This window comes from Heterocephalus glaber, unplaced genomic scaffold (assembly GCF_053883595.1).
Source record: "Heterocephalus glaber isolate CG9 unplaced genomic scaffold, H.glaber_assembly_v1.0 deba00001442, whole genome shotgun sequence".
In the NCBI taxonomy this organism is placed as follows: Eukaryota; Metazoa; Chordata; class Mammalia; order Rodentia; family Bathyergidae; genus Heterocephalus; species Heterocephalus glaber.
The window spans coordinates 5412142-5436664 of NW_028258296.1; the positions used below are offsets into that span (position 1 = coordinate 5412142).

The 24523-nt window shown below is 56.1% G+C and overlaps 1 protein-coding gene across 4 annotated transcripts in view; it reads right to left on the minus strand.

Moving 5' to 3' along the window:
- Gng12 (G protein subunit gamma 12) overlaps positions 1 to 24523 on the minus strand; it is a 69573-nt gene that overhangs the window by 20445 nt on the left and 24605 nt on the right. For 2 of the 4 annotated variants that reach the window (XM_013070967.3, XM_087212896.1), the window contains exon 2: positions 20226 to 20277. Coding sequence is in view for 1 of the 4 variants with exons in the window: in XM_087212895.1 (XP_087069021.1) it covers positions 17873 to 18038 (166 nt within the window). In the remaining 3 variants the exon portion in view is untranslated. Of the gene's footprint in view, positions 1 to 539; positions 705 to 17872; positions 20186 to 20225; positions 20278 to 24523 lie in introns of those variants that run through there. The other 2 variants (XM_087212897.1, XM_087212895.1) reach the window with 2 other exon arrangements.

The window sequence follows — 24523 nt, forward strand, 5'->3', positions numbered from 1 at the left end:
AAACAGGATGGGTTCAGGGACCTCCAGGTGGGTTTTGAAATGAGCTAAAGCAGAGGCTAATTCTGATTCTCCCACTAAATCATTGGCTAAACCAATCACTGGACTCATTCTACAGCCAAATACGGACGAATTCTGTTCCAAGGCAACACTGCACTTACTGGGCGGAAGCAAGTTGGTACCAAGGATGGAACAGTGTGCAGATCCCAGAAGAGTCTGGGCCTGGGGGGAAGGCATCTGGGTCCCTCGGGCGGAGGGGTCACAGGCCGGGTGATACTGCAGCTCACTCCCTGCTCCACTTCCTCCTCCACATCAGTACAACAAAGGGCTTGGATTAGACTAGTGCCTTTCCCTAGGAAGGTAATTCTAATGCACAGACACAAAATGCTGCCCCTTAAGACAGCTGTCCCTTTTAAACCTACGGATCACATGAATACATAATGACCAAAAGAGGCAGACAGGGGTGTCCTTTCTGTTTTCCTAACTGCAAGTGGCCTGCACAGCTGGAGGAAGAGAGGTGGTGGGTTGTGGGACCGCCTTACCGCTCTCTGCCAACCAGGGCAGACACACCCTCGCCTGTAGCGAGCCTCCCGATGCCCACACCACCTGGCCCTGTGCGTGCAGAGCTCTCGGACGTCCTTCTGGGGCAGCTCGGATTTTGATCGTAAGCCAGAGCTCTGAGAAACTCCACGCTGGGCTTCTACGTTCTGTTTGCAAGAATGGAATGAGGTTCTAGTTACTGATTTTGTTTTGCACTAAACATAGGCATTGTGCAACAATAGCCACCAATGTACTACACACACACACACACACGCACACACGCACGCACGTGCACTCTCAATGCGACTGCTAGGTGTGCACAGGTGAACAATGCACACAGGTCTCTTGGGTCGCCACTGAGTCTTCTCGGGGCTCCTGACCCCTTGCTCCCAGTCTCCCCCAGCAACCTCTCCCCTTGCACATCTGACATACGACACAGCCTCCCGTGTGAGGCCAGCCCTGGGTCCTTCTGCCACACTGCAAACTCCCAAAGCCACCCGGGAGATGACATCGTTCACCCTCGGGCACCCCAGACTTCCGGCCTGGGACAAGCTCCCCAGGGTGACCCGGACAGAGAGCTGCACAGGAGCAGCGGGATTTTAATTCAGCCCAGTTCACCCCATGCCAGGCACTAGGACGCAGCAGTGTGGAAGCCAGCATCAGCAGGTGGCAGGTGTCCCGGGTCACACGGGTGTGCAGCGTTAGGAACCTTGTAGCGAGGGGCACTGCCTGGCCTTCGGGAAGTGAGGTTCAAGGCTGAACCTCCCATCAGAGCCCTTCCTAGTTAGAGCCTAGTGCCACTGTAAGTGAATAAAACATGAAAAATCCCATCCTTGAACCCAGTAATCTAACCAGGGAATTCATTTTTCCTAAGGAAATAAGACGAAAAGCATCTGCACAGAGGTACTCACTGCAAAATTATCTACTAAAAAATTAAAAACGAGGAAGAAAAAAATCTCTCAGAACAAAGACATGGGTACGTGATGGCAAGCCAGCCGGGTGACTGTGTCACCAAAGGTGCAGTTTTTCAGCCAGCTGTGGCAGTGCACACCCGTAATCCAGGAGGCTGAGGCAGAAGGATCACAAGTTCTAGCCCTTCCTAGACAACGTAGTGACTTAGTCCCCGTCTCAAAGTAGAAAAATAAAAAAGGGATAGGGCTGTAGCTAACTGTGAAGGTCCTAGGTTCAATCCCCAGTACCACAATAGTAATACTACTCTCTGAAGATTACGTCGCTCTGTAGACTGGCCCGTCGGCACCATCTAAGTGGAAGCGGGGCTCCCCAGATGTCGAGTCTGCTGTAGGCTTCACCAGAACTTTCCAGCCACCAGGCCGGTGGGAGAGAAACCCAGCTGACAGGAGTTTGGCTGTAATAATCGGAACACGCCAAGACAATCACCCAGCAGGTGAGCCACGATTCAAGATGAATGCACCAGAACCACCTACGCTCTACACTTCCAGCTGCTAGCTCTTGCCACTAAACACAGAAGCCCAGAATAAAATGCCCACTCCCAAGCCTGCATGGTAGAGTGCATGCCTGTGATCCCCGCACTCAGGAGGCTGAGGCAGGAGGATCGCCAAAACTACGAGTCCGGGCTGCTCAGTGAGACCCTGTCTAACACAACAACAAAACCAAAAATGAAACTACTCCTCCAGATAGTCCCCCCCGCCCCGATTTCTACTTCAACTTGGAATGAAGGTCATGTGTTAATTTAAAAACTTATTATCTGATTTAAACCTCAGGTCACTGGTATATATTACAGGTTGGGGAAAGGAGAAAGAGAAATGTTTCTTCAAGTTAAAAATTAGTGCTAAGAACTGAATTGAAAAGCATCTCTTACAATTTAAGAAGATTTTCTTTTCCTCTGTTCCTGTCTCATACTCTGTTGTCTGTCTGTCCCGCCTGGCTCTCTCCCTGTCTGTCTTCCTTGCTCACTCGCTGTTGAAGGCCTTTGGGAGGAGTGGAGACAGTCCCTGGTGACCCAGGGGTTGCCCTCCTGGACTCCGCACCCCCTCGTCTACTGGGTCACCCCGAGCGTAGGCAGCATGGTGGACTTCTCTTCTAATGTCAGGAGCAACGGTACATAATGTGAGGGAAAAATCATCTGATTAGGCCTAGTTCTCCTGCCTACAGGCCAGCGATGGCATTTCGAGACATAACCCCATTTTGGCCTCCTGTCGCAACTGAGACCTCCATGATCCGGTGATGCTGTGATGCTCCAGGACCAGATTACACCAGCTGAAGACATCCTGGGAGGAACAAATCTTCACCTACTCAGTTGCTCATTGTTCTTGGATGGTTACACCTTGTTTATCCCGATGTACTGAACTCTCTGCAAGTCATTTGTTACATCTGTTTCTCCCGATGTACTGAATAAAAGGTGCCACAAGCTGCGGGCTTTCGTCTTCGCTGCCCAGAGCAGCACTGATCAGACCCAACGCTCAGCTTCTTCTCAGTCTCATTTTTTCTACCTTTCCTCCTGTATAATAAGTTAATTCTCCTTGTGCTGCCTGGCTCGCAGGAGACTAGGACTTACTGCAGAGGCTCTAGTAACGTCCCCTTGCCCTGTTCCCTACATTCCAAGCTGTTCCTTGCTGCTGTACACAAAGTCCGGTGCCATCTGCCCAAGTCCCCAGCCAGTGCCTGGCTGCTAACTGCTGCCACTGCTCCCCGCATTTGCCTACAGGGGAGGCCGAGGGGACACAGGGCCGGGACGACAGGTCCTTCTTGGATCCCGGGGCGCCCCAAACAGAACGGACCACCAGTTCCAGGTTCTCTCCGATGCAGCATGATCAGGAACAAGAACAACCATGTGAGCCGTTGACGTTAGGATTGTTTAAAAATTTTTCTAAGTTAGGACGGACCCTAAAATCGCATCAGGAAGTGAAGTCTCAGTCCAAAGTCAGAGACCGGAGGTCGGAGGCTGGTGCTGGCTGGCGGATTTGTTTTATTTGGCCCACAGAGAATTATAAAGAAAGAGAGAGAGAGGGAACCAACATTTAGAAATGGGGAATTTTCATATAAAGCCCAGATTTCTGGCTTCCTGACAGCGACACATGTCCACGAGGCTGCCCCAGGCTGTGACCTCGGCTCTGACAGGCAGCGGACAGGAAAAGTTTAGGAATCAAACACGGAGCGCGGAGACCCGATTTCCCCTGCACTTCTCCACCTGGAGTGGAACAAATGAGGGTGAGCTGGCAGATTCTCTAGTACTCTATCAGAAACAGCTGGGTAGGGTTCAAAAAATCCACAAAAACAGCCAAAGCTGGTGCTGCATAATCACAGCACTCTGGGAGGCTGAGGCAGGAGGGCTGTAAGTTCTAGCCCAGCCTGGGTGACTCAGCAACTTATTGAGGCTGTGTCTCAAAATAAAACATTTTATAAAGAGCTGGGGATGGTCCAGGATTCAATCCTCAGTGCCACTGGAAAATAAGGACACACAAAAACACAACACAAAAAGCTGCATTCCTCACAGTGTACATGGGTCACGTAAGGCCAAGGAACGTTTCGTTCTCATGAAACATGAGACCATTTCTGCCTCTGTTTCCCTGACTAAAACGCCATAATTTTTATAATCAGCTAATAAGTTCAGGTTGGGAATCCCCTGGGGAGAGAACCACTGCCCTGTATTCTCCCTAGGAATCCAAGAATTCTCTGGCTCCAAGAATTTCAGGAAGAAAATTCCCAAACAGAGCAGGGAGCTGCCGGGGGCCCTAACCCTGCGCCACATTCCCTCCAATACCCACTCGTCTTCGGAGAAGGAGAAATCAAGAGCCAGGTAGGGTCCAGAGACGCTGATGAGAAATAGCACAGAAAACCAGGTGCCAAGTGAGACCTACTACCAGAGCCAAAATAAATCTTTAAAAAAAATTATAGATACCGTCACCAAACTTCAGTGAAACATCGCTGGTAAATCACAGCATGTGATTGGTCGCTATATCAAAGATAATTTTTCTATTCTTGAAACATACAGATTTCCGGTGACACACGGACACCCATTCCTTATTTTACTAGAAAGAGTTTTTATTTTAATGGTTGTTAGAAAAAAAAAAAATCACCTATCAAGCCAGTGGCTATGTGCATGAAATTGTTTGAGACATGACTGGATGAAAAACGGAAGTTAAATAGACTGAGAAAAGCAGCGGGCCTCTGAGGTGGTGTAGAAGATACTGCAGGTTTAGGAAAGCATGGATGCCGCTGGGTACTCATCAGTCAGGACCAACAAAGGCCTCGGGCCTCGTGGGGCAGAACCCGTGGCGAACACTGGCTCCCTAATGATAGCATCGGGGGGTCCCCGGGACAGAAAGGAACGCGTGCCCACGTTATCACAAGTGTTTGAATCTTGGATTTGCCGCAGCCACCAGATTCAGCTAGAAAGTGGTCAGCCAGGTGGGGAAGACAGCATCAAACACGACACAGTAATGAAAAGCAAGCTTCATCTCGGCCCGGATGTTTCTATAGCGAATGACAGAGTTTTAGATTCTGGGCCAGCACAGCCAAAGATGAGACCCAGATGTGGCCATGCCGGGCCACAGCACCGCCTCAGAGGGGACTCTGCCGGGTGCGGGCAGCTGAGCTTCATCCATGGCGCCTCACGTGGGTTTGCCTCCCACCCCTAGCCCCAAGTTAGTGAGGGTTCAGAATACCTAGCTCTGCATTCCCACCCTGGACTCCACCGCTGGCTGTGGACAGGAGGCAGCTGCTCACAGCGTTGTCTCCTTCCAGCTATCCTGGTCCCGGGGCGACATGGGGACCTGGGTCAGGGGCTGATGCCCTGGAAAGGTGGTGTGCTGATGACTGAAAACGGTCCAAGGAAATAAGGCCACGAGCCACACTCTGGGTGTGTTAGAGAGCAGGGCCGTTCCCTGCAAAGGCAGCATGGCTTGGGAGCAGCACCAGGCAGAAACCTGACAGCATCCATAGGCAGCTTGGGATCATCCTGGCTCAGCCTCCCGGGGTGCTGGGTTCCAAGTGTGCCCCACATGACCGCCTGGACTTTGCTCTTCCATGCCAGTCCCTCGGCTGCCTTCCAAGCAGGCGGCTCGGGGCTGCACACGGGGCCATGGCTGCCAATAGCTAGTGCTGAGCTCAAGTTCCCCATCTGAGGGAGGACAGGTGGGGCTTCTCCCCACTCCTCTCCCGCCTGCGCTACAGACTGGCCCTCAGGTGTGCAAAGTGTTCACGAGGATCCCGGGAGCCCTCGTCCGGAGCCCCGAGCCCGGCATCGCCATGTCTCAGCCCAGCCCACGCAGGACCGAGGGCCCCGCTGCTCCCCACCCCTGGGCTGAGGTGACCTACGAAGAACCACAGCCCAACAGGGCTCAGCTGGGCCACTGCCCAAGTGGCCTGTCTGATTGTGACCAGCTCGGTCACCGTCCTGGACGAGCGGAGGAAGCCACGGCTCCCCGCGCTGCTCCATGTCTGCGTGATGAAGCTGACAAGTGTACCCAGCCCATGGGGCGATGGGAGCGGATGCTTTCAACTCATGTACGGAAGACTGCGTGTGACACGGTAAATGTTTACTGAGTGTATGAAATAAATACAAAGAGAGGTGCCTTCCTATGTGGGTACTTATACACAGATAATTACGAAGCGTAATGGCTGGTGTGGTGGGCATGCCTGAAATCCCAGCACTTGGGAGGCTGAGGCAGGAGGATTGCCAAGAGTTCGGACCAGCCTGGGCTACATGGTGAGACTGTCTCAAAAACCAGAATAATAATAATAATGATGATAATAATAATGAGGATGATGAAAGCCCATAGTACTAAGAAACAGAGTAGAGGTTGGAGACCCCTGCAGCTGCTGACTCCTTTTCTCCGGAGGCCATGTGGTATGGACGGCAGATTCAGATGCATGAAGTGGTTAAATTAACACGCTCGCTCAGCAGGTCGCAGACTTTTGAAGGCCGAATCCCAGCTGAGATAATTAAAGGCCAGGGCCGGCTCCTTTTTTAATTGACTCCCCTATAAACTCCCTGCTGACAGAGGCATAATTAAGTTGATTCCTGGAAGAATGCATAAGGAGACTTTTCTTCTGCCTTCCTAATTTTAAAAAAGTCCTCATTCCCTGGGAAGCTCAAAGAGCACTTAAATTTGCCAGGCCTGAAAGGAAAGTTGCAAAATGCCTTTTAAAAACGTTAAGCCTGCAGCATCCCTGCCTCCCCAGAGCCGGAGCCGTAGAGACGCTGGGGCCTGGGGGCCTCAGAGGGAGGAGGCTCCCCAGCTTCCCCGGGATGCAGCAGGGGCCCAGCTTCTGTTCCTGGGCATCCATGGGGCCCAAAATAAATCCCAAAATCTTTTAGTATTGTTCTAAAAATAGGGAGTTTGGTTGAAATCTGCCAGTTAGGGTTTATTATGCTGAATGCTGGATGTGGTGTCACACACTTGTAATCCCAGTGCTCAGGAGGCTGAAGCAGGAGAATCACCACCAGTTTGAGGCCAGCCTAGACTACACAGCCAGACCCTGTCGCAAACAACAACAAATCATGTTGAAAACCAGCGAGTTGGTAAGTTACTCAGGGAGGCTGCAATTTTATTTTGAATCCAAGGTTCTAAAACATGCATTTCTTTGGATTCTGAGGAGGGGGGAAGGAGACAGAAGCAGGGTTGGGGAGAAGATGCAGAAGGCTTGGATTCCAGCCTGAAAGCAGGACGCAGCTAGAGCTTCCTAAAGCAAGCAACACATTTTAAAAGTGCTGAGTTTTAGGGGGAGGGTTGTTAATTCGCTCCAAATGAGTGGGAAAATCTTGGTGAGTTTCCCCTGAGTTACCTGAGCTTCACCCCTATCCATCTGATGCCATCTCCAGGCCCCACCTCCACGCACACAGAAGTGCACATAATTCCTAACTGGTAGCCTGAGAAGCAGAGTCTCCTGCGTGTCCACTGCTGGGAACCCAGGGCTGCAGGCGGAGGTGTAAAAGCCTCACTTCCAGACAGGCATGCTTCGTGTAACAGCTTCACTAAGAAAGACGAATTTCACATGAGCTTGGGCAGTCTGAAAGGCTCTTGTATTTTTTCGTTTATTTCCTTTTCGAGGCAGGGTCTCACTGTGTAGCCCAGGCTGGCCTTGAACTTGTGGTGATCCTCCTGTCTCAGCCTCCCTCAGAGTGCTGACAGGTGTGCGTCCCCACCCACTGCACTTCTCCAGCCCCTGCAAGACTCGGTCCAGTGCCTGGGTTTTGCTCCCCAGAAGCTGGAGCTGGGAGGGCCTCACTGATCAGCAGCACAGCCGCTGTGGAGGCCGAGGGCAGCGCCTTCCTGCCCCGCCGGCCCTGTCCAGGGTTACTTCCTGCTTCTCCCGGCAGCTCCCATGCTCGCCTCCCTCACAGTGGCTGGTGCCTGCTCACCAGCCCCTCTCAGAATGAATGCGCCTCCCACCTGTGGTTCCAAGACCCCCTCGGCCCCTTTCCCTTGGGTAGGGGAAGAGCAACTGTTTCCCAAGCCCATGAGCTGGGTGTAGGAGCTTCGAGCCTGGCCAGGTGGTGCGCTGTCATCCCAGCACTCTGGAGGCTGAGGCAGGAGGATCTCTGAGAGTTAAGAGGCCAATCTGGGCAACATAGTGAGATCCTGTCTGAAGAAAAAGAAAGAAAGGGAGGGAGGGAGGGAGAAGAGGGATGTGAAAGGCAGACAGGTCTCTCGTGGGCTCTGTCTTTCTCCCAGTCAGGTTCGAGGGCCTGTGCACATTACTGCCCTCCGCTCAGTCTGCCCATCTGCAGAACGGAACTTTAAACACCACACTGAGCTCCTGCAGTTCCCTTCTTCCCTGTCCTCCCTCTGTCTCTTGGTCCTTTGCCTTCTGCAAAGGGCCTGCCTCCCACCTCCCAGCATCTCTCTAATTCTGATCTTCATCTATGCATCAGGGTTCTCACGTAGGAGAAGTTTCGTAGTACTGCAGCTTGTGTCTGATTGATTTCCCTTTTTTTTTTTTGGTACTGGGAATTGAACTCGGGACCTTGGGCTTGGGAGGCAGGGGGTGGCACCACTGAGCTAAATCCCTGGGCCTTATTTCACTTTTAATGAGGACAAAATGATTATTTTAAGCTACCATGATCCGGGGCTTTCATCCTAAAATCTCCCAGGGCTGTAGGGAAAGGAGGAAACGCATACAAGTGCTTCCCAGTGGAAGATGAAGAGGCCTGCGAGGACGAGCATGCGAATCACAGCCTCCCTCTCCAGCAGTGCGCACCCACCGTTCAGTGCTTCCTTTTTGGGAGACTGGGTCTTGCTGTGTAGTTCAGGCTGGCCTTGAACTCACTATCACCATGAGGTGGCCTTGCTGCCTCAGCCTCCCGGAGTGCTGGCATTACAGGGCCACAGAATTCAGTGCCTCCAAAAGCTGAGTGGGCATCCTAGGGCGGGGCCGGGTGCAGTGGCTTGGATCCCAGCCACAGGGCCCAGGGCCGAGGGTGCGGAGCCTGCTGTCCCGATAGACCGGTTGGTCGGGATCCGACCCAGGCCCTGCCGGCACCGTCGGCATTTCAGCTTCCTGATGCCAGCCGGCTGCACCCGCCCCACGCGCAGGAATGTCGCCGACAGCTCGTCCCCCTGCCTGCCGCCCTCCCTCGCTGGGCGACCTCAGGCTCCCCGGACAGGAGGGTGCCTAGGGCCCTGGGGCACACGGCTGGGCCCGTGTCCTCCGCAGAGTCCCAGAAGACGGCTGGAACCCCGGAGTCGGGCCGCACCCCACCTCTCCATGGGCTAAGTCGCAGGGCTGGGCGTGCTCAGGGCTGGGAGCCCCGGCTGCCGCTGCCGCTCCGGGCAGATCCACAGCTCCCTGGTATGGCAAAGCTGTGTGCTCTGGGCTTCGGCCATGGGTCAGGCGCCAGGGGACGCATTCCCGATCAGCCATGCTGGGAGGTCCCGGTGGCTCTGTCTGTGGGGTTCCTGGTTCTGCAGGGCGAGTGCTCCAGCCCCTCTGTGTCTCCGGCTCTGCCCGTCAGGGCCGTGCACGCAGCGGTCAGTGGCCCGCGGGGCAGGCGGAGGTCACGCACCAGCGCTGCTCACTGCACAGAAAGGCTAAGCCCTTCTGTTTTCCCTTTTGTATTAAAATATTTTCCTAACAGTTTTTAACTTCAATTATGGTTTGGGCTACTCCAGACTGTCCAGCCACTTACACACACACACACACACCCCAACTCATTTTCCACCTATCTCTAAAAAAGATATGTAGTAAAAAAACATCAAAGTTCCGGTCTGTCTGTCTGTCCGTCTACCTAAGCATTTTAAGATGTACCTGGGACCGTGAAACACCTACCGCCAGCAGGGCACAGAGGCACAGGGCGTAGCAGGGACACCTGCAGGTGCCCAGCGCCAGGTGGTGCCCGGGAGCCCCAGCCGGGACCTGGCTGCTGCCCAGGGCAGGGTCTGAACTGCGATCAGACTGTGGCCCCGGGATGGCTCAGGGAGCTGAGCAGCCCCACTGGCTGGAGTCCCATCCACAGCATCCCGGAGAACAGGGGACGCCTTCACCGCACGCGCACAGGCCTCTCGACACATCCGAGATCTGCAGAGATCGGCACAGACGCGGGGAGGCCGGGCCACGGGACCTTTCCAGAACCAAGCCTGGGGCCACCTTTCCTGTCCTGAGCAGGGTTCACACACAGGAAGGACACCAGGTGGGGTTGATGACGGGGGAGGGCACCCCAGGACGAGTGTGCCACCCCAGCCTCTCAGCAAGCGTCGCCTTCTGTAAACTCCACGGGCGTCTGTCTGAGAGGTTCTGGAGAACCGGCACTCCCAGGGATCTGGGCAGCAGGCAGGCAGTCGGTCCCTGCCTGCCTTTCCCTGGGCTCGGAGCACTGCCTGTGCCCGGGGCTGACCGCTGGCTATGCAGAGCACGGAGTCTGCACCTGGCCCAAGTGTCCTGGACACCCGTGGGCTCCACACATGCCGCTGTCCTCCCGCCTCCACAGAGCCGGCCCTGGGCTGGGCCTTGCAGTTTTGACACGGCGGGGTCCGGTGCGTCCCTTCCATCCTGACTCAGGAGGATGGACCTGCAGCGCCTCAGCCTGGTCCCCTGCGCTGGCCCCAGAAGTGAGTTAATTCTTGCCTCTTCTGAGCTCTGGCCCAGGCCAGTGTCGACGGCTCCAGGAGCCCAGCGAGTCTTGCACGTGACGTCCGGCTGCAACCCTTACCCTGGGCACAGGGAGCTGAGCGAGGTCTCCTCTCCCGCTGACCCTCTGCCAACCTGATGGCCGCCAGGCCAGGCTCCACACCACGGGCCCTGAAGTCCGAGCGCTCACCAAGGCCAGCGGGAAGGCAGCCGCGCCTGACCCATCTCGGTTTGAGGCTCCGGCAGGTGGTGCTGAGTGTCCCTGACCCAGCCTGTGCCGCCCCAGCCAAGCAGCCGCTGCCCGGGTGTCCCTCCTCCACAGCACACGCTCTGTCAGGGCGACGCGAGTGATCTTGGCCACTTGTCAGGGAGGAGTCTAGGGCTATGCCTGTGTCCTAGTCCTGACCAATGAGGCATGCGGGGAAGGTGCATGTGTGGGGCCTGAGGGAACAGGAACAGCTCTCCATCTGCCTTGGCGCTCTCACGAGAGGGCAGGATATCTGCAACCCCTCTGCATGCACGAGGCAGCAGGTGGACACTCTGCAGAGCACCTAAGGGATGAGACGCCCTCGAGGTTCTCACTAAGGTGCTAAGCTGAAAGACCAGACAGACTTCACGTGCTGGGTTTTCCATAAGATGCTGAGTTCCCTTTTGGCTCAGGCCACTTGGAATTGCCTTTTCTGGTCCCCGGAGCTGATACAGTGTCGGCATTGTCAGTTCCGTCTCAGAGGAGTCCTGGGCAATCCCACTCCCTCTCACCTGGGGGTGTCCGAAGGCAGCCTGGCACCCTCACATCTCCCGGAGGACTGGCCCTGTTCACCCGAGGGCTCCACAGCCTGCTGTGGCTTGTGGCCCACTTCCCTTAAGACGCCTTCTTCAGGGCTTCTTTCTTTTTTCCCCAGTACCAGGAATTGAACTCAGGACCTTGCTCTTGCCAGGCAGGGGTGGCGCCACTGAGCTACATCCTTGGCCATTTCTTTATTTCTTTCCTCTTTAATATTTATTTCTTTCCTTTTTAATATCCAACAAAGGAAGAAACATGGACAAAACAGAAAAGGGCCACGGGCCACTCCAGGATGCAGAAGTTACTGCACCCGAGCTCCCATCCCTCCACACGGAGCGCAGTATTGGCAAAGTGCACCCCAGGATGTTTGCTGAATAAATAACTGAACTTGCCTCTGATGAGTCAGGGGCACTAACGACTTTTACAACGTCCTGGGGTCATAACAATGAGCGGTGGGATCGTCATCGCCTGGGTGCTGAGGACCTGCCCTGCGCTTCGGTCAGCCTCGCTCCTCCCGAGGCGCTAGAGGGCAGACTGGGGCGGGGAGCGAGGAGCCCAGATCCCGCCTTTCCCAGACTGCTCCCGAGGGAGCTGGACCTGCCGAGCGCCGCCCAGCGGTGACGCGCGGCACAGGTGTCCCGGATGCTCAGGGGCTGTGGGAGGTTCCCCCCCCTCCCCGGGACCTCTCTTAGGAAGGACCCCGACGAGGCCCACTCAGGGAGCACTCGCTCAGCACCTCCTGCATACAGAGCGCTGGGGGGGGGGGCACAGCACGGCGGTTTAAGAAATGTACTTTGGCCTGGGTGTGCTGTGCACACCGGTAATCCCAGCACTCTGGAAGGCCGAGGCAGGAGGATCGCAAGTTTCTGCCAGCCCGGGCAACTTAGCAAATCCCTGTCTCAAAATGAAAAATAAAAAAGGATCGGTGATAGAGTGAAGGCCCTGGATTCAAGCCTCGTACTGCGAGGAAAGCAGGTGCTTTGGAAGCAGGCGGGCCCAGGGTGGCGTTTTGAGTCTTCTGCTCCGCCCAAGGGGCCCTGACCGCGCCTATCACCCCGGGCCCAGGTCCCCACCGGTGAAAGGAGGCCGCCGCCGCGCAGGAAGCGTCCGCAGTGGACACCCGCTGCCTGGACATCGGTGGCCCCCAGAGGCCCATGTTCCCCCAGGCCGGCTTCAAACCCGTCACCCAGACACCGCGCGGCTCCCTCCCTCCCTGGCCCGCCGGGTCCCGGTCCTGGCCCCTGCGGTCCCGCGCGCCCCCTAGCGGCCTGGCGAGCACACAGCCCTCGCCTAGGGCGCGCGCCGAACAGTGGCGGGAGGGACCCGGTGGATCGCGTTACAGGAGGGAGACCGAGGCACGGAGAAACCAAGCAGCTTGCCGGAGGTCCAGGCCGACGTGAGTAACCGAGCCTCGGAGTGAGCGCGTTTTCTGAGTCGCAGCTGGCCGGGACTCCGCCCAAGCCCGGGCAAGCCCAGGAGTCAGGCCTTGGGCAGCGGGGCCTTCCCTCCCGCGCGGGAGGCACCCAGCGCACCCACCGTCGCGGCTGGCTGTCCACGCGCGGCCCCACCCCCCGCCCCGAGTGACCACCGAGCCACGGAGACGCTGTGACTTGAAACAGGCTTCACCGAACTTGCTAGGCTTGGCGATCAATGCTTCTCCTGGGTCAAGCCTGCCCGATCCCCTCCCCACACAGCGCCAGCCGGGCTCCTAACTGGCTTGCTCACTGCCTGAGGGTGCCGGGCCTCCTTTGTCACACCCTGGAGTCCTTGTGGAGTGTCTGGGCCCCAGCCGCTCCAGCCCCTGAGGGTTGGAAACAGCAAGGAATCCCGCGCTGCAGGAGGCGCAGGCTTGTCTCACTGCTGCCCAGGTAGGAGTGCGCTCCGGATAGCACTGACACAGAAAGGCTACAAACCGAGCAGGGTGGGTGTGGCTGCACAGGTAAAGGACCCAGACGGGTTACCCAGCTCTCCCTGGGAGGCAGCTCATCTTACAGTTTCCCTCTCAGTGTTTCCAGAAAGAGCAACTGGAACGTGTGTAAATTGCTTCAAAGTGGACAGAAGGTAACAAAAAATCGGCAGAGCTATATCTCCGGCTCAGGTTGGCCTCGAACTCCTGGAGATTCTCCTGCCTCAGCCTTCCAGATGCTGGGCCTACAGACGCCCAGGTTTCTGTGACAGTTTTATATTTCGCTTCTTTTCAGTAGAAGCATTTGCCCACGTGGTAATAACTCTTCAGAAGATCAGGGTTTAAAACATTTTGACAATTTCAGACTTGAAAATAACCATGAGGGCTGGGGATTTAGCTCAGTGGTTTCACTGTCTGCTGCGTAAGTGCAAGGACCGGAGTTCGATCCCCGGTACCAAAAAAAAAAAAAAAAAAAAAAAAAGAAAGAAAAAATAACCAGGAGAGGAGTGGCAGGTAGGAGGCCGATCTGCTTGCCTCAGACCTGGATCCAGCCGTGTCCACATTTCACTCCGCTTTCGTTACCACCCACCTGGCCCAAGCTCGGGGAGACTGCTCTCCCTGGAAGTATTCGTGTGTGTTCCTGAATGAGGGGCTCTGATGTGACCACCCCGCCCCCAGCCAACCAGGCCACTGACGTGGACACTTCTGTCATCTAATGACAGCCTCCTTAGGTTATGGTCATGCCCTGTACGGTGTCCTTGACAGCCAGAGAAAATCCAGCACGACACACGTCGTCCCACTGTCAGGTCTCTTTAGGCGTCTTCAACCTGGGACACTTTCGAAGTCTTTCTTTGTATTTCACATTATTAATTTTTTTAAGAGTAAGGTCCAAGCTGGGGATCATAGCGGACACCTGCAATCCCAGCACTTGGGAGGCTGAGGCAGGAGGATACCCCAAGTTCAAGCCCAGCCAGTGCTGGAAGTAAGTTCAAGGCCAGCCTGGAATACACAGTGAGACCTTGTCTCAAAAACAGAAAGAAGGAAGGAAAGAAAGAAACAAAGAGAGAGTAAGGACTTGTTATTTGGTACACGGCCACTCAGTATGGTTTTGTCATGTTGCTTCCCCAGGAGATACAGGTAGGCACCTCTGGCAGGGGAACCGTTTACCTCAGATTACCATGAAGCTTGGGGTGCTTTATAACTTTGCCCTAACTGAAGTGAAAGTCCCATACACCACCCTTTATCTACTGGCTTCTTTAGTAGTTTCTGAAGGGGTCCTCAAGCCGCTGTCCATGGCCACTGAGGGCCCCCTGCTGATGTGAGCTCACAGGGACGCTGAAAGCCTGCCCTTCCTTCCCGCTGCCCTGACCGTACAGCTGCAGAGCCAGACCTTTGTGGGTCACAGTGGCAGCCTGGATGTGCCCGGAAGTGAGAGGTCTGGGGCCCTGTTCTGAGGCTGCTCACCAGCCCTGCAGCGGCCGGCCTGGCCCGGGGCCCCACACTGGATCAGGGCGGCTCGCAGTAGGGCAGTGACACCCGAGGAGGGAGAGAGAGGAGCTATTGTCACATGCGTGTCCATGTGTGTTTGTGTGGGATGTGCATGTATGTGTGCACGTGCGTGTATGTGTGTGTGCCTGTGTGTTTTCACGTGCTCGTGTGTGTGTGTGTGTGTGTGATCTCCGCCAGCCAGCAGGACGCTGCTCATGAAGACCACACCTGGCTGGGTGCTGGCTGGAACGGCTCGGCAGGGATTCCCATCCTTAGGGCCACAGTCACCCCAGGCTGCCAGAGCGAGGTTTGTGGCCAGGAAAGCGGTGGCCTGAAGGGTCCCCGGAGACCTGGCCTCCCCAAATCACCATGGGTGCTCAGGCTGTCGGTTTCCACACACCGGGGGCAAAAGCAACCCATGCACAGACAAGTGACCGCCTGTGACATGAGGATGCCACACCCTAAGGACGAGAAGGACCTCAGCGTTCCTGGGAGGAAGGGAAGAAAGGAGGCAAAAGCCTATTAAAATCACTTCTCATCCCGACAGGCCGATGGACCCCGCGCCTAGCGGGTGACCATCTCGGACAATAGACGATAAACCCCCAGCGGGGACCCTTGGGGCAGTAGGTGACATTTTATTATGAAGCCTCGGCTCACAGGGGAGGCCATGGAGGCTAAACAGTTGTGCCAGGTCCGACAAAGGACTGATCAGGGTGGCAGGATGAGGTCACAGTGTAACGGAGGATGAAGTGTAAGAAGGTTATATTTCAACCATCATCGTTCTGATTTGGTTTTGCATTTTGCTTTCGAAAATATACAAAAGTCTAGGAAGCAGTTGTGAAATAATAACCTGTCATCCCAGCACTTGGGAGGCTGAGGCAGGAGGATCATCATGAATTTAAAGCCAGCCTTGGCGGCATAGTGAGTTCAAGACCACCCTGGAACACACAGTGAGATCCTGTCTGCAAAAACAAAACAAAACAACAGAACGAAAAACAAAGAAAATAAAACAAATATGAAAAGAGTATTTTACTTTACGTTTACAGTAATTGTTTCAAGGGGGAAAAAGAGAGACAAACCCTCAGGGACCAACAATTCTCTGGTTGTCCGCCAGGGGGCGGAGCTGGCCAGCGTTTCGCACAGTGCCGCCGCCGCGCACAGAGGCTGGGCTCGGGTTCTCCCGGACCTGACCTCCGGGGACGGCGGTCAGCGCGGCCACGCCCATCCCGGGCCGCGATCAGGGCCGGGGCTCGGGGGGGGGGGTCGTTTCAGGGCTTTGATAGGAGAATCTTTCGGGGCTCCGCTGCAGCAGCGCAGGCCTGGGGAGCCCGCGGACCGGAGCCCGGGCTCCTCCCCGCAGGCCCAGCAGCAGGAGGGGCGCCCAGGGCCGGGCCTGCCCCTGCTCCGGGGCAAGTCTGCCCGCCGGCATCCTGGTGAGCACACAGCGGGGCAGGGACGACCCAGAGGGGTGCCCGGGTTCCCCAGGCCCAGGCACACAGCCCGGCCACCGGGACTTGTTTTCTTTTTGAGACAGGGTCTTGCTGTATAGTCCCGGCTGGCCTTGAACTCACAGCGATCTTCCTGCCTCAGCCTCCCCAGCATGCTGGGCACCACCGTGTCTGGCAAGGCTTGGCTTTGCAGACTCTGGGGGCGCCTTGATCCCAGTCCCCACCCCCAAGCCACAAATCTGCTCTGAGATCGAAAGAGAAACAATGCCAGGGTCCCGAGCACCGACGCGGAGACTGAGTGACCGAGTGTGATCCCAAACACGCCCAGGCTGCCGGCGGGGTGTGCGGCGAGCATGCTGGGGAGCAGGGGCGAAGCCCACCAGGGACACGGCCTGGTCCTCCCTGCGGCGAGAGGAACGGGTGTCTGAGCCTCAGTCTGGAAACTGCCACCCAGCGCATGCACTCACACACACAAACACAGAGTCCAGACCCCCGAAGGAGAACATAACAGGAAGTCAGGTTTGGCTTGGCAGGCACAGCACAAACACTTCCGGTTACCTGAGCACCAGGTGGGAAGGTGGGGCGTTGGGGGAGCGGGAGCCATCGCCGCGTCAGGGTTAGGGGCGCCTAGGACAGAGCCCAAGGGGAAGCCGAGAGGGCCAGGGAGTTCCCACGCACGGCCACCCGCCCGGGGCAGAGAGGGTCCCCGGGACGGAAGGTGACACCTGCCCCAGGGAGCAAGGAGCAGGACGGCGCAGGCTGCCTCGGAGCGGAGCAGGTGGCCTTGCCGCCCCCTGAAGGGCACACAGACCTGAAACCCCAGACAGCAGGGCCGGTGGGGACCCAGAAGCTGCCAGGGACAGCGCTGCGGCCGGAGGAGAGGCCCTGCCTGAGCCCGGGCCCAGCCCCAGCGAGGAAGGAAAGCAGGGAGGAGCCAGACAGAAAAGCGTCCCAGCCCCTTGGCCGAGCCGGCTCCCGGTGGAGGGGCCCAGGACTCGCAGGTGGGAAGAGGTGGGCAGTGGGCTGCGTCACCGAAGCCCAGCCTAGTGCGGAGCCGTGCGGGTTATCAGTCAGGATTTCTAGAGTGGTCGACTCCGGTATCCAGAAATCTTACGTGCGAGGCACAGTCCATCCTCCCTCGCTCCTCCCAGCACAGTTAACCCGCTCCTGGGAGCAGCCGGTGTGCCCGCCATCACCCCGGCCCTGGAGCTGTCCCCCACCCTCCGCTCCGGCTGTCCGATGACTGGGCGCCCACCACTGCCCCTAACTCACCACAGACTTCATTCCCCTCTCCCTCCCGCACGCTTCTCCCTTGCTTGCCTTTCTGCTCTCGCTGTACTCTGCGGGTGTCGAAAGCCCCCTCCGACGTCGCTGGCTGAGGGCAGGCACACAGACCTGGGGGCACACTCGGAATGGTGGCCCAACCACGGCTCTGAGCGCGCTGGAACCACCTTGGCCCACGCCTCACGCGGCTGCCCGGGCCGGAAGGCGGCAACGGCTGGTGGCAACCTGACGCCTGTCCTCTCTCGGGGACAGGTACATTTTAACTGATATTTTTGAAGAGTAAAAAATCTACAGGTATAATTCACTTACGGTGGACACGTTAGAGAATCTTTCGTAAACGGGAAAGGGGCTGGGCATAGTGGCACTGGCACGCACCTGTGATCCCAGCACTTGGGAGGCTGAGGCAGGAGGATTGCCTTGAGTTCGAGGCCAGCCTGAACCCAAGCCAAACCAAAACACAAAAGGTGGTGGGAGGATCAAGAGATGCAGGCGGGGAGGAGACTGGAGATGCACTGCACACACCGGCCACCTCTGCCTCCATGATGAAAGTGATCACGGAGACTGCAAATGTGGGCCTATAGAGATTTTAAATAAAAAATGGTACGGAGGCCGAGCGGCAGGCGCTCCTGCACATCCCAGCATTCCCTGGGAGGAACGCTGCCGTAGACAGTGGGCACTGCCAGTTGCTGCTGTCGCTGTTACTGCTGAGCCGCCCCACGCCCAGCCGCCAACGCTGGCCCGGGCTGTGCTCCAGCCTGCGCCCACTCACCCTCTGGACTCATATCGCACGGATTAGAAAGTAGTTTTACACACGTTATCCTTTTTGGTCTTCCCAGTAATCTTTTCTTTTGGGGGGTGGTTTGAGACAGGGTCTCACTATGCAGCCCAAGCTGTCCTCAGACTTGAGGCAATCCTCCTGCCTCAGCCTCCTGGGAGCCGGGATGACAGGTGTGCACCCCACTTCTGGCTTTCCTCTGTGACCTTTGAATTTAGAGTTATGCCCACGCGCAGATGGGCAAACTGCAGCTCAGGAAGGCCGAGTCTGTGAGGTCCCCGAGCCAGGCTTGGAGATTTCTCCATAGCGAGTGGCTGCCAGGGATGATGAACAGGGGCCCAGGGAGGGGACCCCGTGTCTGCAGCTCACAGCGCTGTGCGGCTCTGGCAGATGGCGGAGCAGCGGCCATGCTGGGGCTCTGCTAAGTACTGGCTGCACTCTCAGCCCTGAGCTGGGGGTCACGTGAGGCAGAGGGACCCTGTGTCCCCAAGTGCAGAGGAGGGCGGGGGCTCAGGAGGGCAGCAGGCCACTGGTAGGCGGCACCGAGGGAGGAGGGCGCTTCGTGTAGTGCCATGGGAGTGCCGGGTGTGGGTGAGCACCCTGCGAACTCATGGGGGCTCCATAGGCTCCGGGCGGGCCAGCAGGCTGATGCAGAGGGGTCCAGCCTGAGTCCCCACCCCACAGCCTTTCTGTTCCACACAGCTGCCCTCGGGGACCCTGACACTGCAGTTCTCCCACTCCTGCAATGGGATTCTGCAGCTCCTCTCATCACCAGGAGAATCTGAGCCTGACCAGGTGCCACACACTGAAATCTCAGTACCCTGGGGGGCTGAGGCAGGAGGATTTCAAGTTAAATCAACCTGGCACAATCCTGTCTCAAAATTTAAAAAAAATCTTAAAAACGGGCTGGCTCACAAAGGCCCTGAGTTCAATCCCTGGGATCATAAATAAATAGAGAAGTAATAAAAATAAAGAAGAGAATCGGTATGAACACCCTCTGAACCCAGGCGAGCCACACACCTGCCTCAGCCTGAGGAACGCTGGGCCATTTCTGGCTTCAGCCTTGATGCCTTTCTCTCCCGACACCATCTCAGGACCTTGTGAATGGACTAAGGGACAACTGACGGACAACAAAGCACACAGTGGGGCCATTGTTATCGCTTCTGCCGAGAGCCGGTGACCCCTCAGAATCAGAGCCCCGAGGGCCTGGGCCGGATGTCTGAAGAGCCAGCTGGCAGCAGAGGAACAACATGACCCAGTCCAGCCCAAATCAGCAGGCCAGGAGGTTCGGAGAGAAATAAACGGCTGCTATTTTGAGTGAGTACCTTTTGGCATGGTTGTTACACAGCAAAAGCTAACGATACACACTGCAAATAAGAGTACAGCCACAATTTCAGGGAGCAGTGCCACAATAGAGCCCGAGGACTCTCTGCTTAAAAAGAACTTTACTTCCCTAGCTCTAAAGGAAATTTTTCTATTGCAGAATCAACCCACAACAATCACATTTAGGTGAAATGAGATGAAAAACAGAACAAAAAGAAAGACAGCAGTCTTAAGATGCTGCAGCTTCGAGCCAATGTTCATGCCAAGGCAGCCGAGGGGTGGTCTGAATCCCTTGGGCGAAGTAAGGCTTTGGTGTTTCAGAATCTATTCGAGACAAGCAGAGCATCAACACGGGCCTGGAAATAGTTTCTTGACAAAAAAAGCTTATATTTTAATAGCGTTTGGCATGCAATCGTGGGTCTCTTTTTTGCTTGTGTTCTTAGCAAAAGAACATGGCTGGCTCTGTTTCTGTAAGGCATGGAAACTCTGTAAATCACTTTGGAGACCAAAGGAATAAAAGCACAAGTAGACATCCAGTTGTAGGGCCAGATGCAGCTAACTTTGGAGTGTGAGTACCATTTCCACAGTCATGCCTGCCGGCTGCCTTCTTGCATAACAAAGAGAACTTACTTGTAAGCTTTTGTGTGGTCCAAGTCTTCAGGGTTTAAGTGGGAGAATGGATCTGCAAAGGAATTAAACAAACGTCCGTAAGTAAATCGCATCTGGAGAGGGTGTGCTTTCCACCCCAAGTGCTGCCACAATGCTGAGGATTTATTCTGTTGGTGAAAGACTAACAAAGCTTTTTCTGGCTCTGGGTGGAACAGGGAGGGTTTTTGGCCCACATCTCTCCACTTCCTGAATAGCACTCTCCCGTTGGCTGCGGGCAGGCCGGACCTGAGGCCAGCATAGCTATAAATGGTACTGTTTTTGTGCAAGCCCCTCTGCTCTGGCCCCGGCCTGCTCTGCAGGACCAGGCCTCAGCTTCCGCGACAGCACTGGGCAGGCTGGAGGACGGGGGCTGCGCTGTGGGCATCCAGTCACTTACGGGAGGAGCCGCGGAGCCCTGCATATTGGTCACCCCGGCCTTGGGGGCTGAGAGCAGAAATGCAGCACAGGCCACGGGGCGTCAAACGGTCCGGCAGCCACAGGAAGGAAAAGCAGAGGACACGAATCTCAGTCACGTTCTCCCTAACTGTGGACTCTGAAAAGGACGGCAGGACCGGACGGGGAGGCTGCTTAATCGGAGAACAGGAAGGAAGGGTTGGGGAGCAGCAGGGTGCAAGGCCCGGGAATGGGGGCAGGACTGTGATCGGCATGCATGAGACACAAGGAACCCCGAAGGTGTGAGACCAGGGCGCCGGGGGATGATGACGACAGCGGGTTGTGTGCAGCCGCCAAGCTGCAGCGGGGACTGTTCACCCGCAGAGCCAGCGGCACTAAGAGAACTCGAGGGAGACAGGTCTGACTCAGCCTCATTTATACAGGATGCTATCCTTACGCCGTGTGCGCAGTGTAGAGTATTGAGCTACGTTAGATTCTTTTACTCTCTCCCAACAACTGTGCATATTTGAAGCTCTCAAAATATTATCTGATAGATAAAGACAGTAAAATGGTTGCTCGTGGGAAGCAGGCTAACATAGCTGTCCTCTCACATGGCTTTTTTTGTGACAAGAGCAGCTAAAATGCACCTAGTTAACAAAAGCCTCCAACACAACACCATTTTATTTATTTATTTGTTTTTCGGTTTTTTGGAAACAGGGTCTCGCTGTGTAGTTTAGGCTGCTCTTGAACTCACTCTGTAGCCCAGGCTGGATTTGAACTCACAGTGATCCTCCTGCCTCAGCCTCCCGAGTGCTGGGATGACAAGTGTGCGGCACCTGGGCCTCAGGATGTCATTCAGTAGAAATCACCAAGCAGCGATTGTGAATATTCACACACACTTCCTACGGGCAAGGGACTGCTGTCACTCCTGTCCCCTCAGTGAGCCTGGCGATCACGCTGTGGGGTGAGAACCGCATCATCTAAGCACACTGCCACCCCAACAGGGACAGGCACTGCCTGAGGTCACAGGCAGTGACACAGGGCCCAGGGCCTGTGGCCTCAGCCACTGGAGTTCCAGTTAAATCGGCTGGCTCGGGAGCCCTGATTTTCTGTCCTAACCACCACCTGCCCGGGTGGGCTCCCGCTGATAACCAGGTTGGGTCGCAGCTGGCACACCCACTTTGGACCAGGCTCAGTGCCAGCCCTTAGTTTTTATGTTGAGAGGGACTCTCACTAAATAGCCCGGGCTGGGCTCAAACTTGGGATCCTCCTGCCTCAGCCTGCTGAGTAGCTGGGTTACAGATGTGCTTTTCTCTTTGTTAATCCTTAGACTCAGGAAATTGTACTCGGGGAGCAAAGTCAGACCACACATGTGTGCTCGCAGCCTGAGTCACGCACGATGGAGCCAGCACACATGGTGCTGCTTAGCATCCATGTGGGGCAGTCACCGGTCACCCTGCCAGCGCCCCAGCCCCCTCCCGCAGCCCTGGGCCACACACCCACTCTGCCTGTGCTGTCTGCTGGCCACAGGGCTCTGAAGGGTGAGATCCTCCCCCAACTCGCCTTTGTCCCAGGACCTCCCACAGGGTCAGTATACAGTAGGCGCTCAGGAGAGGCAGACAGGGAAATGCTGGAGCAGCACCGAAAGGAAAGGAAATGGGGCTGAAAGCTCAGGCCTAATAACAAAACTAACCTAGAAATTCCACTCAACCCGCTATTCCCCTTCTAGGCATCTTCCTGAAGAGGTAAAGACCTCATAGTACTGGGATCCATGCACACCCATGTTTATAGCAGCACGGCTCCCAGTGGCTAAGTCTTGGAAGCAGCTTCTGTGCCCATCAGCAGTTGAATGGATACAGAGAATGTGGCATTTATACCCAGTGGAGTACTACTCTGCCACAAAGAAGGGTAAACTGGAGTCATCTGTGGGGAAATGCTGCACCTTGAGACCATGACGTTGAGTGAAATAAATCAGACACAGGAGCTGAAACACCACATGGGTTCTCTTCTATGAGAAATCCAAAGTATAAACAATAGAAAAAAACAAAATAAAAGGTAGATAATAGGAAACAGGGAGATGGATCGTTTGCAAATGGGAAGAGAGTCCAGAGATGGGGGTGGGGCAGAGGGGAGTGGGTAAAAAGAATTATGATGTGTTAAGTACAAGTACCGACTCCCTAAGATGAATGTAAACGCCATGTGCTGCAAACATGCACTAATAGAAAAATGTACAGACGCCTCCAGGGTGAAGGCCAGTGAACGGGGCTCCAACAAAGTACAGTCTGACTTCCTCTTCCAAGCCAGCCATGCCAGGCGTCTTCCTGCACCTTCGCAATCCTGGGGAAACTGAGGGAGCTGTGAAGGCAGCAGACCTGCGCTGCCTCCAAGGAGCTGCCTCAGGCCGGCCCGCAGTCCTCCTCCCGTCTCCCCTCCTGCCTCAACTCCTCCGGGACGGCTACGAAGCTCGGCCTGGCGGGGCACATGCTCCTCCTCTGGCAGCTGAGGACCCAGCTTTCAGGATCTGGGACCCGCGCAGACCTGGGGGTGCAGGAGAAGGAGCCAGGGAGCCCACAGAGACTCCACCACGCTGTGTCCCGGGGCCGCTCATGGGCAGATGCCACTGGCCGCCCTGAGGAAATAAGGCTGAGAACAGGCTCCTCCTGGGAGGGCCTCGGAGTGCAGCCTGAGGGCTGGGCACCCTGTAGGCTCAGGGAACAGCGAAGGGTGAAGGGAACCATGCTCCCGTTGACCTTGCTGTTCCTGCACTGCAACAGCACAGGGAAGATAAACCCACCTGAAAAGAAGTCACTCCGAGCCTGCAGGGACAAGTGCCACAGCTGGAGTCTGGAAGGGGACAGGGAGGCAGATACAGGCCGGTTCCAGGGTAACGTGTTGGGAGGGCGAAGCGAAGCGGCCACGAAGCCCAGCTCCTCACTCAGCAACTGGGTCAGCACTGACCTCATTTACAGACACGGGTGGGGCTGGGAAGGCGATCAGGAACTCCAAGTTCACCTGGCGTCGCCCAGACAGCAGGGGAGATGTCACAACAGCAGAAAGAAGTCTCGAGCTGCCGGGCGTGGCGGTGCACGCCTGCAATCCCAGCACTCAGGAGGCTGAGGCAGGAGGATTGTCACGGCCGGCCTGAGCTACATAGCGAGACCCTGTCTCAAAACGAAACAAGTCTAGAACTGTGTTGTCCAGTGCAGGAGCCACCAGCATATGCTGCTAAATTAACTAGAAGGACAAGCTCACTGAACTTCCTGGTCACATGAGCCACAGAATTAGGAGCGGGCCTGAGCGGACTGCGGAGAAGACCACCAGAGCTTTCTGCTCTCTTCTCTGGTCACGTCTGTCTGTTTTCGATCTAATGTTATCCCAGACAGGAGGAGGATGGAAAGGGGGTTTGGGGGCACACAGACAGCGACGCCAGTTGATAAAGGACGCCCGGTGCTTCGAGTCCATGAGCGACGCGGGGATCCGGGAGCTCTGTCAGGCAATGACACGTGTGACCGATTCAGCCCTGCACCCCGAGGTGGGACAGCGAGGAGACGATGGCGACGCATTGCAGTCCCAGCGCCCGACGGGCTGCCCGCTTTCTCCAGCCTCTGCCTCCGCTGGCAGAGCTGTCCTGCTGATCCCGCTGTCCGGAGAGTCATCCCGGCCACCGCACTCAGGGCGCTTCCGGTGCAGGACACTCGTGGAGAAGCTGAGGCGGAAAGAATTCTGCTCACGTCAAGGCCGGGGAAATAAGAAATACACGTGGCTTCCCGTTTACACACACGTTAGGGGAGTGCAGCGCAAAGTCAGGGTGAGCCAGCGGCGGAAACAGCACACATGGCAGTTTTTTCTGGGTTTCTACTGGAAGGGCAGAGGCAGTTTTAAAAACC